We start from the raw sequence: 14,432 nt of genomic DNA, 5'->3' as shown, positions 1-14,432 counted from the left end.
GTTTGAGAAAAGCCAAATTAATGTACAGGATATCCCATAATAGTGCTCCTGAATATTTACAATCACTATTCAAGTATAGGCTACCTGGTAATGCTCCCATCCTGTGATCCATGTCTACGAAAGAGTATAAAATTTCCAAACCAGATAAGGAGTTATTATAAAAAAGTTTCCAATACTCTGGAACTCTGCTCTGGAATAGTATTCCAGTTGAGATTATAAATGCCCACTCTATTTCCTTCTTCCAGAACCAATATATCCAGTGGCTTCAGAGATGCAGCTAAAATAAATAAATTCCTTTGTATGAATACCTCAAGGTAGATTAGTTCTTAGCTAATTGTATTACCCTCTTTAAATAAGGTCATTATTATTATTATTATTATCATTATTATGAAGGACCTGCTTTTGATTTAGGCTTAGAAGCATCAGATTCTGTCTTGGAAGTTTGTTGGAAATGATCATAGAAAATAAACTGCTGCTGTTTAGATTTCTGAATATAAAAATTTCGTACCTTAGAGCTTTGCAAGCTGTGTTACAATTTTGTCCTTTCCAAGCATTTTTATCTTCACTATGAATTAAAAAAAGTCTGCTTTCTCTTATTTCTCCTCTTGGACTGGTAATTTACTGCAAAACCAAGATGAGCAAAAATATTTGTTTCTTATTACAAAATTGTAATGATCAAAGCCACATATTGCCCAATCACACAACAAGAACCTTTGTCTAAGTGAGCACAAATAGGATTATTTTAATCTTTATAAGCTTATAAATTTCTAATTAACTTTTGTATACCCATGCCTCAATAGCTGCAGTTCCTGACAATTCCTTATGAGACTTGGTAAATATTTAGGTCATTAACAAAAGATAAACATGTTGAGAAATCATATTGCTCCCAATATTTTGTTAGAGTTATGGCCCTTTCTGTCTTGTAGCAGTGTCTAAGACAATCTTGCTAATGTTGTAGGTTTTGATGGATTTAAATGAAACTTGGAAATTACTAATGGAAGCACTATCGTGACCTGAGATGCCAGTATTGACAAGTAACTTTGGTCCCACAATATTGCTAGAGTTATTGCCCATTTTATATTGATAGATCGCTTTGGTCCTGCAATTTTTGAGTTACTGCTGCTACTAATTTCTAGCTTAATGCAGTGTGTGACATTGATACTGGTGCAGCTATTCACCTATTATTTTTTGGATAGCTACGAAACATGGATTACTTTTTGTATAAATCCTTAACATTTTTCTATTAAATATATGCAAATTTGTAAAATGAAGATGAATGATTTAACATGCAAACAAGCTTCAACTTATTATCAATCAATAAAATACATTAATGATTTTTACTATGGCAAAAAAAGACTCAAAAGTTTAAATGTAAAGTTTGCACATTATTTCAGAATTTAGCCAATAAATAAATAATTTCTATAGAAGTTTGACACGGTTTTCACAATAAAGTTCGGAAGTTTCTAGGTTTATATATATACTTGCTAATAAGTTGAGACCAACTGCAAACATCACAGACCCAGATCTGTTGTTGCATAATGTACCAGTAGATCCAGTTCTGTGAAGTTTGTTAGGAGTAATCAGTTGAACAAGCAACAAAAACCCTAATCTGCAAGCGTATTATGAAAAGGCAAATCAGTGTCTTTGTTGTATGCAATTTGACTTGACTTAAAAGCAAGTATATACAGTAGCTGTATTACTTCACATACCCATTCAGCTTGCTTGTTTCTTTAGCTTTTTACCAGTTGTTCTTTCTTATTTGTTGGCATACGTTTCTTTTGTTTTGTGTCATACTATAGAAATTTCTCTGAAATAACTGTAAATTTTGAGCTAATCATTTTTCTGAAAGTTTGATTTGCTTCTTTTTTAGCTTTCAGTTGAAGCCTGCACGGGATAGCATCCCCAAGGAAGCTTCTGTCCCCATGCCTTCACATCCGGTACAGGCATTGCTTTTGCTGCTGTTCACTTGCATTTTCTGCTATATTCCCTTCTAAAGATCGCATCTGGGAAAATTTTTGCACTGTACCAAATTTGCGAATTTCCTACTTAAACACTCATATTTTGAATTTTAGTGAGTTTGCATTTTTTCAGTGATGTATTGAAATTATAATTAAGTCAGATTTTCATAATTTTCTTCCAGGTCCCAAAATAAACAAGCAAACATTTACTATGTAAATATTTTCCCATATATCCTGAATGAGTGAATAACATACATCATACATATTGCAAGTAAACATTCCTTCAGGCATAAAAATTGATATTCTGACATTTTAAATGAAGCAACATTTCTTGAATATAAATATTTTTTTCAAACAAATATCAAGATGATTAAGATGCAGTGGTGTAGAAATTTCATGCAACAAAGTTATGACATCAGAAATTACTTTGTAAAATGTCATTTTAAAAGGACATTCTCTAGTATTGCACACATACACACACACACACACACACACACACACACACACACATACATGTATGTGTGTGTATATATTAGATATATATATTAGAACTTTTTTATTATTTAGCTTGCAAGCTAGGTAACCAGCTATTTACTTATCTATGACTCATTTGCCTAATATTTTAATGAGTGGTATATCATATAAGATTATTTTTCAGTACAGTTGGCACATATATGACAGTATTTGAACAATATTGTTTCATAATGGAAGACAAAGAATATAGGTCTGTCATGTTATAGATTCTTTTTTGCTGCCAGCTACATTCTTTTTTTAGAATTGTTTGATTGTAAATAAATTTAAAAGCAGGAAAGAGTAAGAATGTTTTTGAATTCCATTTTCTGTCCTTCTTTTTGTGGGTGTTTTTTTTCTTCCTTCCATTTATTGAAGCACAGAGAAAGAGAGAGAGAGAGAGAGAGAGAGACTGAGATAAGTCAACTTTACATATCACAGTAAATTGTTTCTAGCCCATTTAGTCGTCACATAATTTTCTTTTGCTTTTTAGTAATTTCGTACTTACAAGCATAATTGAAATTAGTATAAGACTGAGTCTGTACTGATACTTTCAAGCTAACATTTCCTGCGACTGCTGTGATAAAGTAACTGTTATGAAAAAAATCATTTATTTGTACATATATTTTCTGTGTTGTCATTAATTTGTCTCACTTTTTGCTGTTTTAGGTGTATAGGTACAAATAATAATTATAACATTTGGAAGTTACTACAAGTTTTAAATTTTTTAAAAGAAACAATTGATAAGAAAAATATATTCATGGTTTTCATGGATTGAGAGTGTATGAAAATTACATAATAAATTAATACATTACATGTATATTGCCTCACTCAACACTGTGCCTGATTGTTATGCATTTGATATGTAATATTCATCACTTATTATGGATTGTGAAAAAACAGAATTCAAAGAAAATTACTAACATTCTTTTCTATATAAAGTTTTTTTAAATTTGAGTTTGCTTGTTTTCTTTTGATGTTTTTTTGTGTGTTTTTTTTTCTTCATATCTGGCATTACAAGGCAATCATATGAAAGTCTTAACTTAGTGACCCCGTACATTTTTTTAAAACAAAGCTATAATACACTGTAAAAAAAAAGCAAATCCAGCTTGACTGAATGGAGGGATCAAGTCAAAACATGTAAAGAGCTCACACAACCAGCATGAACCAACCAAAGCTAACATACAAAAATATTTTAGAAGTACACTTTCAGCCATTATTCAGGCATCAGGTTCCAGTTATCACTGCAGTTGGTCCTGTATGTACGAATGCAAAACAATAAATATAAGTTTCCCCATATTTTTGTGCCCCTAACCTCACCCCAAGTGAAGTTATAGATCAAAAAGTATAAACTAAAGCACATGTTCAGTGTTTGTACGCGGACAGTTTCTAGCACACTATATGTACTTGGATGGATTCAAGTACAGTGTTTGTACGCGGACAGTTTCTAGCACACTAAATGTACTTGAATGGATTCAAGTACAGTGTTTGTACGCGGACAGTTTCTAGCACACTAAATGTACTTGGATGGATTCAAGTACAGTGTTTGTACTCGGACAGTTTCTAGCACACTGAATGTACTTGGATGGATTCAAGTACAGTGTTTGTACTCGGACAGTTTCTAGCACACTAAATGTACTTGGATGGATTCAAGTACAGTGTTTGTACTCGGACAGTTTCTAGCACACTGAATGTACTTGGATGGATTCAAGTACAGTGTTTGTACTCGGACAGTTTCTAGCACACTAAATGTACTTGGATGGATTCAAGTACAGTGTTTGTACGCGGACAGTTTCTAGCACACTATATGTACTTGGATGGATTCAAGTACAGTGTTTGTACGTGGACAGTTTCTAGCACTCTAAATGTACACGGATGGATTCAAGTACAGTGTTTGCACTGGGAAAGTTACAATGATTGTACTTGGATGGTTTCGAGTACAGCATTTTTGTACTTGGACAGTTTAAAGCACATATTCATTATTTCTACTTGGACAGTTTTCTTGAAATCAGTACCAGATTTATCTGCTTAATCAAAGACCTGGAATCAGACAGATTTGTTTAAATCGAGTGAATTTATAACAAACAATATAGCTAAGGATGGAATTCCACTGAATTTGTTTTGAAAAAGAAATGTCATAGGATGCAGAAGAGGGTCTATATTATTAGTGATCAGAAGTTTGTCCTATATCCTTTTTTAAAATTGATATAAATCTGATAAATAAATTTTTAAAAAGTGTATACCTTCTCAGCCATTTTTATACAATCAAGGAAGGCCCCATTTCTGAATGGAAGGGATCTTCAGTATTCTTGAAACGTTTAATTGCACAAGTTGATAAATATTATTCTGTTCCAAAAACGTAAACTTTTAAAGATTCTTTTTTCCTTTCCTTTTCAATACAACATTCCTCTTTTTGTCTTTTATTACTGTCAAATATTTTCAGATTTTAAAAATACAGATGCCTTCGGCTTTATGAGTAAATTGTTCTATTCATATGACCTGTACTTTCTAGTGTTATGGACTTTTAAAACTGTAAAATAGTAATTAATTTACTATTAAACATGGGGCTTCTGTTGTCATTTTCCTTAAAGATTTTAAATGAGTTCACTTCATATATTGGTAATAAATACGAACAAATTTTAAAACTTCAGTTGGAGCTTACACTGGGTTTCAACTTGAATGCAGTGCAATTGTGATCACATAATGCACCAGTCCTATAGATTTGAATCTATCTGTATGGTTCATTCATATTTTAGTTTCAAGCGAAGAGAAGTATGGAACATAACAAATCTGAAATTACTCAGGTGACCTAGAGTATGGCAGCATCATGTTTTAGTGTGGTATGTCGTTTTTCGGGCTAGCTGCAAGTCTTAGTCTGTTGGCACTAGAACTTTTGGAGTAGATAGATGTAGCATGCCTGATGGTGTAACATTGTTATTGCAAGTCATTAGGTAAATTATTATTAGTTTCATACATTAAAGTGGTGAAGACCCTATTTTGATTATGAGTGCTCCAAAATATATACTTAAAAAATGAGTGCAACTGCAAAATACACAGACCCAGATCTGATGTTGCATAGTGTGCAGTTTGTTAGGAATAATCAATAGAACAAACAATATAGACCCTGATCTGTAAGCACATTAAAATACGGCAGATCTGGATTTTTGTTGTTTGCAGTTTGACTCGACTTATAATGGATTATATACAGTAAATGAATAATTTACGATCATGCTGCGAGACCCTGTTTGCATCTACTGGAAAGATACTAATCTTGGTGTGTTACCTGATCATGGCATTCATTGCTTGCAGTCTGGAGTGGGTTCTGCATTAGCAAGTACCTGAAAATGACCTTGCCGTTGATACCATCATTAACTACTTAATGAAAGAATGACAGACAGGATGAGGGAAGGATAGATTGATGCATAGGTCAATGCAACTGCCAATATAATTCCTTTCCTGGTTCTTTCTGAAAAGGGTGGACTGCCAAAGTCAGATAATAATTTCCAACAGCTTGTGTTAAAAGCATGCATACAAGTGTAAATAGATAAAGAAACAACAACTAAAAAGTTGTAAATAATTAGAAAACAGTGATTTTAATTATCAAACAATCAAAACAATTTATATATGCAAAAAGTACATTATCATAAATATATTTGTATTAATCATTAATATACTGTGATAGCTTATAATGACTAAATTAATGTCATGTGTAGTAAGCGTTTAATAAAAAATTGATTTAGTTCTGTATATCTTTAAAAAAATATAAATTGACTGCTTTCAATGTTAAGAAATAGAAAAAGATTATATATAATAAAATGAAAGATGTGTAAAATGTATGATTTAGCACTGAATGGTAAAAGACTTGTATTTCTTACTGCATGGATTCAACTGTTTATTGGATATCACATGCCAATTTTAATATTTCTTATGGCAGGAGACATGATTGCTGTTGTCATGTGAAATGGTAAATATTTCCAAGAATTATGCCAAGCTGAGATATAGTAACAAGCCATTGAGCTGCATAGGGTTTGGAACTTAAGTTTGTGCAACTGTACAACTGGTAAATAAGGTCTACATGCAATTTACACATTTTTCAGTTGAACATAATGTTTACCATGGCTGCATGTTTCGCATACTGAACTATAAAATACATTTTCTATTTTAACAATAATAGTTTGATATTTTGTTACACCTTACTGAAAACTGGTCAGACTTATGGAAAAAAAATCAACTGCCTTACTGAGATAGTCTCGTCAGGGTTGGCAGGTCTGCTAATGTTGGATAATACCATCTTGTGTTGACAATAATATTTACATAATTATATTTACAGATTTATCTCAGCCAACTGTAAATTAGCTATACCTTGTTTACATGAACTTCGTGGACGCATGAAAACTATTTAGAATTAGGGGATTTTGTATTAATGCTTTTTGATAACTCGATGGCCAGGAATTGTAGCGCTGTAGAAAATGTAGCAGGATGACTTCAAATGAGATCACAAAATAAATCCCATCCAATTAACCACCTTAAATATTAAAACTTCTCTAGGATGAAAATTGCAAAAATATAAATAGCCAAAATTAAACTCTCCCATTGTGAACAAAATTGCCAAAGTTTACATGTACAAAACATATCAATTATATTGTATACTATTGCCAATATTGGCAGACATGTGGGAGTTATGCAACACTGAAACTCTTTGTAAAGAAAAGCTGATATTATCAACTGTATCCAAGGTAAACAATAAGGGGCATGTCTGTAGTACAAACAGCTACTGAACACTAAAAGGCAACTGTCGTGACACGAGATAAAAAGTCTGATTACTTGTATATACTAGCTTTAAAGCAGAGTCCAACTGCAAGCTGTACAGACCGAACTCTCCCATCACATAATGATGGCAGATCTGGGTCTTTGCAGCTTGTTGGAGTAATCAGAACAAACAACATGGACCCTCATGAATCACCTTATATGTGACTGTAGATCATTTGTTTATGCTGTTTTCTTTGGTACTTGACTTATAGGTGAGAATATACTGAACTTAAAATTTAACATGGAAACAGCACATTTTCAAAGGAAACTGCATGATTTTATGAATCCATCATATAGAAAGATTTAAATGAGAAAAATCTCAATATAACAATTACATTACAATTGTGTCAATTCCAATAATCCAATTTTTGGCACCTTCTAATATCTACCGTCTATACTCACTTATAAGACAGGTCACACTGCAAACAACAAAGCTCCTGACCTGACAGCAAAATGTGCCTGCACATCAGGATCTATGTTGTTTGTTCTACTAATTACTCTTATCAAACTTCAAAGACCCAGATCTGCCTGGGCATTATGCGATGTCAGATCTGGGTCTTTACAGTTTGCAGGTGAGCTCTACTTAAACGTGAGTATATATGGTATATTATTTTTAACAAACCCGACAAATAAAAACAATTGCAATAACATTTGTCAAATAAATGCTACCTTATTAAAAGTCATATACACGATTAATTTCTTTGGCTTTCTAAGTGATAACTATGTCTTTGAGATTTTGCAATTTTATTTCCTTTTTACGAGGGAAAATTGTACCAAAAATATGTATGAAGGAAATTTTGTCCATTAAAAGTCATTCTGAAGTCTTTGTTTCTATTAACTATCATATGGTCTGTTTAAAATAATTCCACCTGTCAGAAATGTTTTTAAAAAATATTGAAAATACCAATTATCTACTGACCATTACCATTGAAGCCAAGTGCAAGTTATAATTTTGTGCACAGACTGAAAAGCTTGTTCCGACTTCAGCTCTAAAGGATGACTGTAACTTAAGAAATTATAATTTTGTGTGAATATATTTACAGCTGAACCTACTTAATATGAGGCTAGTTAAAACAAAATCCTGCAAAATATTTTTCCCCTGCAATCTTCCATCAATTTTCCCCTCTAATCTTCCATTAATTTTTCACTGCCATCTTCCAGTAATTTTCCCCTGCAATCTTCTGTTAATTTTCCCTGCAGTCTTCCATTAATTATCGTCTGCAAGCTTCCATTGATTATCCTCTCCAATCTTTCCATAGTTTTTCCCTACAATCTTCCATTATTTTCTTTGCATGATTCTTTAGTTTGTGTGAAATCACTTAGTACAGGAACCTGCCTAAGTTAAGAAAATTTCAAGTTTGCTGGTCATTAATTATCTCACAATTTATGGAAAGAAAAGCAGCAATTATGTCGTTTTGCTCGTGTTATTTATATTCATCCATTAGTATTCTTCGAGATACATACCTGAAGCTTTGGGTTATGAAGAGAGTCTGCAGATGTGCCCTACAGTTTTAAAAATTTTCATCTTGTCCCGGGGGGGGGTGGTGTTAATAATTTGATTCAGGACATTTTGTAAAAGTCTAAAAATATTTCTGAAGTACTGTAGATGTAGATCTAAAGGTTACCATGAATCCTCATCAAGGCCAGGCCTATAACATATATAACAAGTTTCTAGATTACACCATTGGGTCTTGCCCAAGAGGAAAGGGAATGTTGGCCTGGGTTAAAACTAGGAAACTATTCCAATTCCCACCCCAAAAAAATATACAGCCTTGAAGGACTTGAGGATACAATGTCAGACATTTATCCCCAGTGATAGTGACTTGGCCCTGGATCATATATTGGAAACTGTTATGACCCCCAACCTTTAACCAGGAATATATGCCAATTTTCCTGATTAGTGAAAACACCTTGCAAATGTACTCAGTCATTTTGCCATATCAAATCAGCTGTTGTTGCTGTAGGGTTTTAATGCCATTTTTCAGCACACGATAGGCTATACATGGCAGCCAGTATTAATGGTGGAGGAAGAACCCGGGAAAACCCCGGAAAGAACCATGATAAGTTACTGGCTCAAATCAGTTATGTAGATATATCAAATCACTGTCTTAAGGAATCATGCAACACTAATGGGTTTAATGTAATCGAAGTGATGAAACTTTACACTGTTTGAGTTTGCTCATCATGGATTGCTGTGTTATGGGAAGCATTTCCTACAGCACTGCTGCATGCATTTATGAGTACCACATGTCCACTTTATTTACATGTCATTAATTTACTGACCTCCATTAACGTCCTCAGATTTCATATAAAAAAAAAAACATTAAAGTCAATTAGAGTACAAAAGTGAAAGGACATCAGAGATGATAAATCAGCATCACTACCTCATCCCCCGCTGTGACCAAAAAAATATCTATCTACATCACTATATTGCACCTATGTTGTGATCTATGCTTTTAGACTGCATCACTCATTAATTATCATGATATTGTATTGTGAAAGTAGCATAACGTGAACAGAGAAATTATTATAACTAATGACTTGGGGATCTGCAGTAGCTAAATTGGTTGAGTATCAGACTTGTAATTCAAGGATTGCAGGTTCAATACCCACCCAGGCCAGATCAGGTCACCCACATCACAGTATTTCATTGGGAAAGGCACTTAGATCCCATTTCCTTGGCATGATATAGTCAATGTTGTTAAAAGTTCTGGTAACACCAACATTAAAAATACTGTATATTATTAACCTCGCTTCATGAACAGATGAATAAGAATGACTTCACAAAAATACTGTCATTGACACTGAGCAAATATTTTTAACTTTAAAACCATTACAAATGCAAAAAAATTGAAGCACGAAACTTGCACGCTGTCATACATTTATACCTAAACATTTACAGGCAAAAATTTAAATGATTTACAAACAATTAAATTCACTTTACTTTGAACAGACTAGAAATGAAAATTAAAATATTAAAGACTAAAAAAACTATTTTAATTTTGTAACAGCTACCAACAGGAAACAAAAATATATATAAGTGCAAAACAACTTTACTGACTATAAAAATTCTGACACATACACAATCTTTGTTGTGATTTAGCAATACAGTGTGACCCCGCTATAACACGGTAGTTGGGGAGCCATAGAACCTGATCGTGTTATAGACCGAAACGTGTTATAAGCAATCAGGTAAGTTAGGTGAAGAAAATGATGCATGTACCCAAAATAAACTGCAGGGGGGTGGAGTAGGTAATAAATGCGGGTGGTAAAATACATTCTTCATTGGCACACTTACCATCTTAAATCAATGCATATTAAATGAGAAATACACCTGTAGTGAAAATAGAGAAGGCATATATAATAGTTTACTTTATTTAGAAAACCACGAATTGGTACATATACCTGAGTAATGTTTATATATACATGTCTAATGTATAGCATGAATAGAGCATTAACACCGTTTACTCACCCGCGAATTTCATCATATACATTGAATCCACAATACAAGTGATTTCCATCGAAAATATGCACACAGAGATTTAAAATATTAAATAATTTTGTCACAGGTCATTATGGTCTGAATTCAGTGGAAAAACATAGTACAATCATATAACGAATGATGAAGCACATTTACTTTTCAGTACGTCCCAAAGTCAGAAGAAGTTAGTTTGCGTCTTATGCTGCCATTGGCAGCATTCGTAAGCATGAACTTTTTCCCTGCAAAAAGGAAACTTCCACGGCACAGTTGACATGTTCCAGTCACATTGGAAAAGGCAAAATTCCATCAAATTCCATTACTTTTATTTAAGTTTGGTCATTTGAAGAAAAGTTCTTTGTTTTTATTGAAGATTGTAGCTTTCATTGATGAAGGGTGAATGCGTTATTGAAGTCACTGCTAAATGACAGCTTTGGAGAACCAAACAAATGCCCATTTCTTATTGTGGCAGCAACATCAAATATTTGTATTGGATGACTGAGACTGATTTCTTTCCATTTGCCGAGTACATTTTCATAACAATCAGTGCTTCAAAGGTAATCTGTTTCCTTTGACATTTTAGCAAACTATTTTAACTGGATAAATTTTTGAAAAGGAATACGCTGTCATTTGGACTATTCTAGTTACTGTTCCTCCCAGCCTAGTGAATAAACCAAAGTAAAATGTCTTTTTTTTTTTTACATTTGTGGTAGCCACATGATGCTGCCTACCATGCATGCATCAGAAATTTAACAAAGGGTCAACGGACGATAGAGAGGCTGGTGTTCTGGTCTGATGACAGGAATTATGAAAGAAAATGTGAGTGTTCTGAAGGATTTAATACCTAGTGAAAAGAAGAGGCATTTGACTTACCATCCACATACAAATATCAGTCTTTGTAAATATATAAATTACTAGCGAGTGGCCAAAAATCCGACAAAAGATAGATTACAAGATAATGCCTCGTCTGGTTGACCTCCGTTACCAGAAATGTCAACAACAAAAAGCAGATATCTCAAAACATATGGTACTCATGCTAGATGTCAAGATAAGTGGATTATGATATAACAATGCACTGTTTAGATGGTTTGTCAATATGGACAAAGAATTTGTTTATGTAACAATAGATATATTTCAGTGCATTTTATATAAAGTTTGTGGCTTAATTAATGGGGCCTCTGAATTTCTCCACTCCAAATCAATGGTTGTATATACAAGTTTAAACAGCCAACAATGTCGCCAATAAAAAAAAGTCACCAGATGGTATATTTTGCCACCAATAAGGAAAATAATCCAAGTTTGCGACATTGGCAAAGCCCTACGTGATTCCAGAATAAACTGTTTAAATGTTATTTTCGTACTTTTAAGAAGAAAAACTACTTTTCGTGTACAATAAAAATGCATATAAAATTTCAGGAGCCATGGACGAGAAAAATACATGTATATGAAATTTCGGGAGCCAGACCACAACCGTGTTATATCTGAATTTGTGTTACAACTGAGTGTGCTAAAGCAGGGTCACACTGTATAAATAAAATCTGCATCAAGTTTTAAAATATAAATTTATAGAAAAAATAATGTTTATAATATAGTAAATGCATTAAAATGTAAACAATTTAATACTGCTAAAATGTAAACAATTTAACACTGCTAAAATGTTAAACAATTTAACACTGCTAAAATGTTAAACAATTATAGACTGCTGCTAAGGTGAATATAACCTAATAAATCTAATAGTGACCAATGCAAAATGGAGGTCCATACAACATGTTTCCTGCCTCATAAAACCATAAATGTTTTATTTCATGATTTAGAACAAACTTATTTAAGAATTGTGAAAATGGTATTTTAGCTACATGATTCTACAAAACACATTACAACACCATGTAAAAGTCAACGATGTCATGACAGTGCAATATTATTCAATTAAGATTTCATGACAGTGCAATATTATTCAATTAGATTTCATGACAGTGCAATATTATTCAATTAAGATTTCATGACAGTGCAATATTATTCAATTAAGATTTCATGACAGTACAATATTATTCAATTAAGATTTCTTGACAGTGCAATATTATTCAATTAAGATTTCATGACAGTGCAATATTATTCAATTAAGATTTCATGACAATGCAATATTATGCAATTAAGATTTCATGACAGTGCAATACTATTCAGTTATGGAATTTGGTTGAATTCAATATATAACAAGTTGTGAAATACTGTACTTGAAGCAGAATATAATATTTATATTTCACAGCTCAATAAAACAATGTGGGAACCTTTTCCCATACATGTTTTATATCTTTCATACCATCTAACAATATTCTCACATAAGCATAATATATATCGTTTTGCTGAGTTGAAGTCACTGTTGGGACACCAATAGGTTGTGTTACTAATAAGTGCATCAGCCAATCAGAATTCAGAATAAACTTCATGAAAGTAAAAAGCTAAATTATTACAATCTCATGACATCATTTCAGCAAATGAATGATTACCTCACATGTGAATTGTCTAATAAATGTTTTACAGGAAGTTTTCTTAGTTACAGTAGGCATAAAATTTGACACAGTATACCATCTGTACTCACTTCCAAGCCCTACAAACAACATAGATCCAGATCTGCCATCACATGATGTGCAGACAAATCAGGGTCTATCTTACTGTTCTACTGATTACTCTTAGCAAACTATATAGACCCTGATCTGCAAGTTCATTATGCATCAGCAGATCTGACTCTTTGCAGCTGGAACCAACATATTATTGATCACGTACGGTAATTATCTGAAATTAACCAACGAAATTCAGGTGCTGTGATTCATCAACACCACATTCTCTTTTGTGCGTCTCAAACAGGTCAATCAGTGCATCCACATATTTCTTGTGTAGGTCATCTATGTCCTCCTGGCTTGGTTTGCTTTTCTTCTCTACCTCAATCGGCTTACCAACTGAAATGGATGGAAAAAATAAGCATTATCTATTATCTGCTTATTCTATCAATCCAGTTATCTATCTTATTATCTCCCTCTCTTGACTACAATGATCTTCCATTTGCCCTGAAAGTTAACTTTGAAACTCATCCCCAATTTACATTATAAAGTGACTGAAACAAATCCTTAAAGTGTCACCAACTCCTAGTGGTTTGGCAAACTGTCAAATGTAACAGAAGCAGAAAAGCACCAGCGCTGTCAAGGATCAAATCTTTTAGCCTTCATCCAAACTAGGTTGGCATAATGATTCCACACAAATATCTGACAAGAATATAAAATAGTTCATAACTTAGAAGCTTTTCATAGTCCCACCCATAAAGCAATCACTTACTTGACAGAACAAAAGGAGTTAATCTGTCCAGTCAGCATGGATTCCTGGGTCTATCGATACCCCATGTGGCCTAATCCAAGGATTCACAACTTGGAAACCATAAAATCTGCAACCAAGAGAGCCATGGTGGCTAACCAATTCTTTTAATTGTAAAATATGCTTCTTCGAGAATATTTACCTAATCATAATACCTTAGAATAATTACTACTATCCTGCAAATCCAGCCCTCCCAGGCTAAAAAGCTGAAGTTATCTGCTCACATAGGCAGTGTTCAGGAAGACTTATCTCCTCTTGGTACAAAGACTGGCATCAAATCCCATGAAATCGTCAGTTACTACTTAAGTTGAGGG

General features: G+C 33.2%; 2 protein-coding genes across 5 annotated transcripts in view; one reads left to right on the top strand and one right to left on the bottom strand.

The window, feature by feature from the left end:
- LOC149800076 (Na(+)/H(+) exchanger protein 7-like) overlaps positions 1-3,425 on the top strand; it is a 248,772-nt gene extending 245,347 nt beyond the window's left edge. For all 4 annotated transcript variants that reach the window (XM_089959633.1, XM_089959634.1, XM_089959635.1 and 1 more), the window contains one exon: positions 1,871-3,425. In XM_089959633.1, coding sequence (XP_089815759.1) covers positions 1,871-1,897 — 27 coding nt within the window. In that variant the 3' untranslated portion in view covers positions 1,898-3,425. The remainder of the gene's footprint in view (positions 1-1,870) is intronic.
- A 2,610-nt stretch (positions 3,426-6,035) lies between these two features.
- Positions 6,036-14,432, bottom strand: part of LOC149800075 (2-acylglycerol O-acyltransferase 2-like) — a 34,625-nt gene continuing 26,228 nt past the window's right edge. The window contains exon 5 of the mRNA XM_089959636.1: positions 6,036-13,709. Within this exon, the coding sequence (XP_089815762.1) occupies positions 13,552-13,709 (158 nt within the window). The 3' untranslated portion in view covers positions 6,036-13,551. The remainder of the gene's footprint in view (positions 13,710-14,432) is intronic.

This window comes from Sinohyriopsis cumingii, chromosome 5 (assembly GCF_028554795.1).
Source record: "Sinohyriopsis cumingii isolate HCF-2022 chromosome 5, ASM2855479v2, whole genome shotgun sequence".
NCBI lineage: Eukaryota > Metazoa > Mollusca > Bivalvia > Unionida > Unionidae > Sinohyriopsis > Sinohyriopsis cumingii.
The sequence above is the reverse complement of the archived record's forward strand: the minus strand, read 5'-3'. Positions and strand labels throughout refer to the sequence as shown.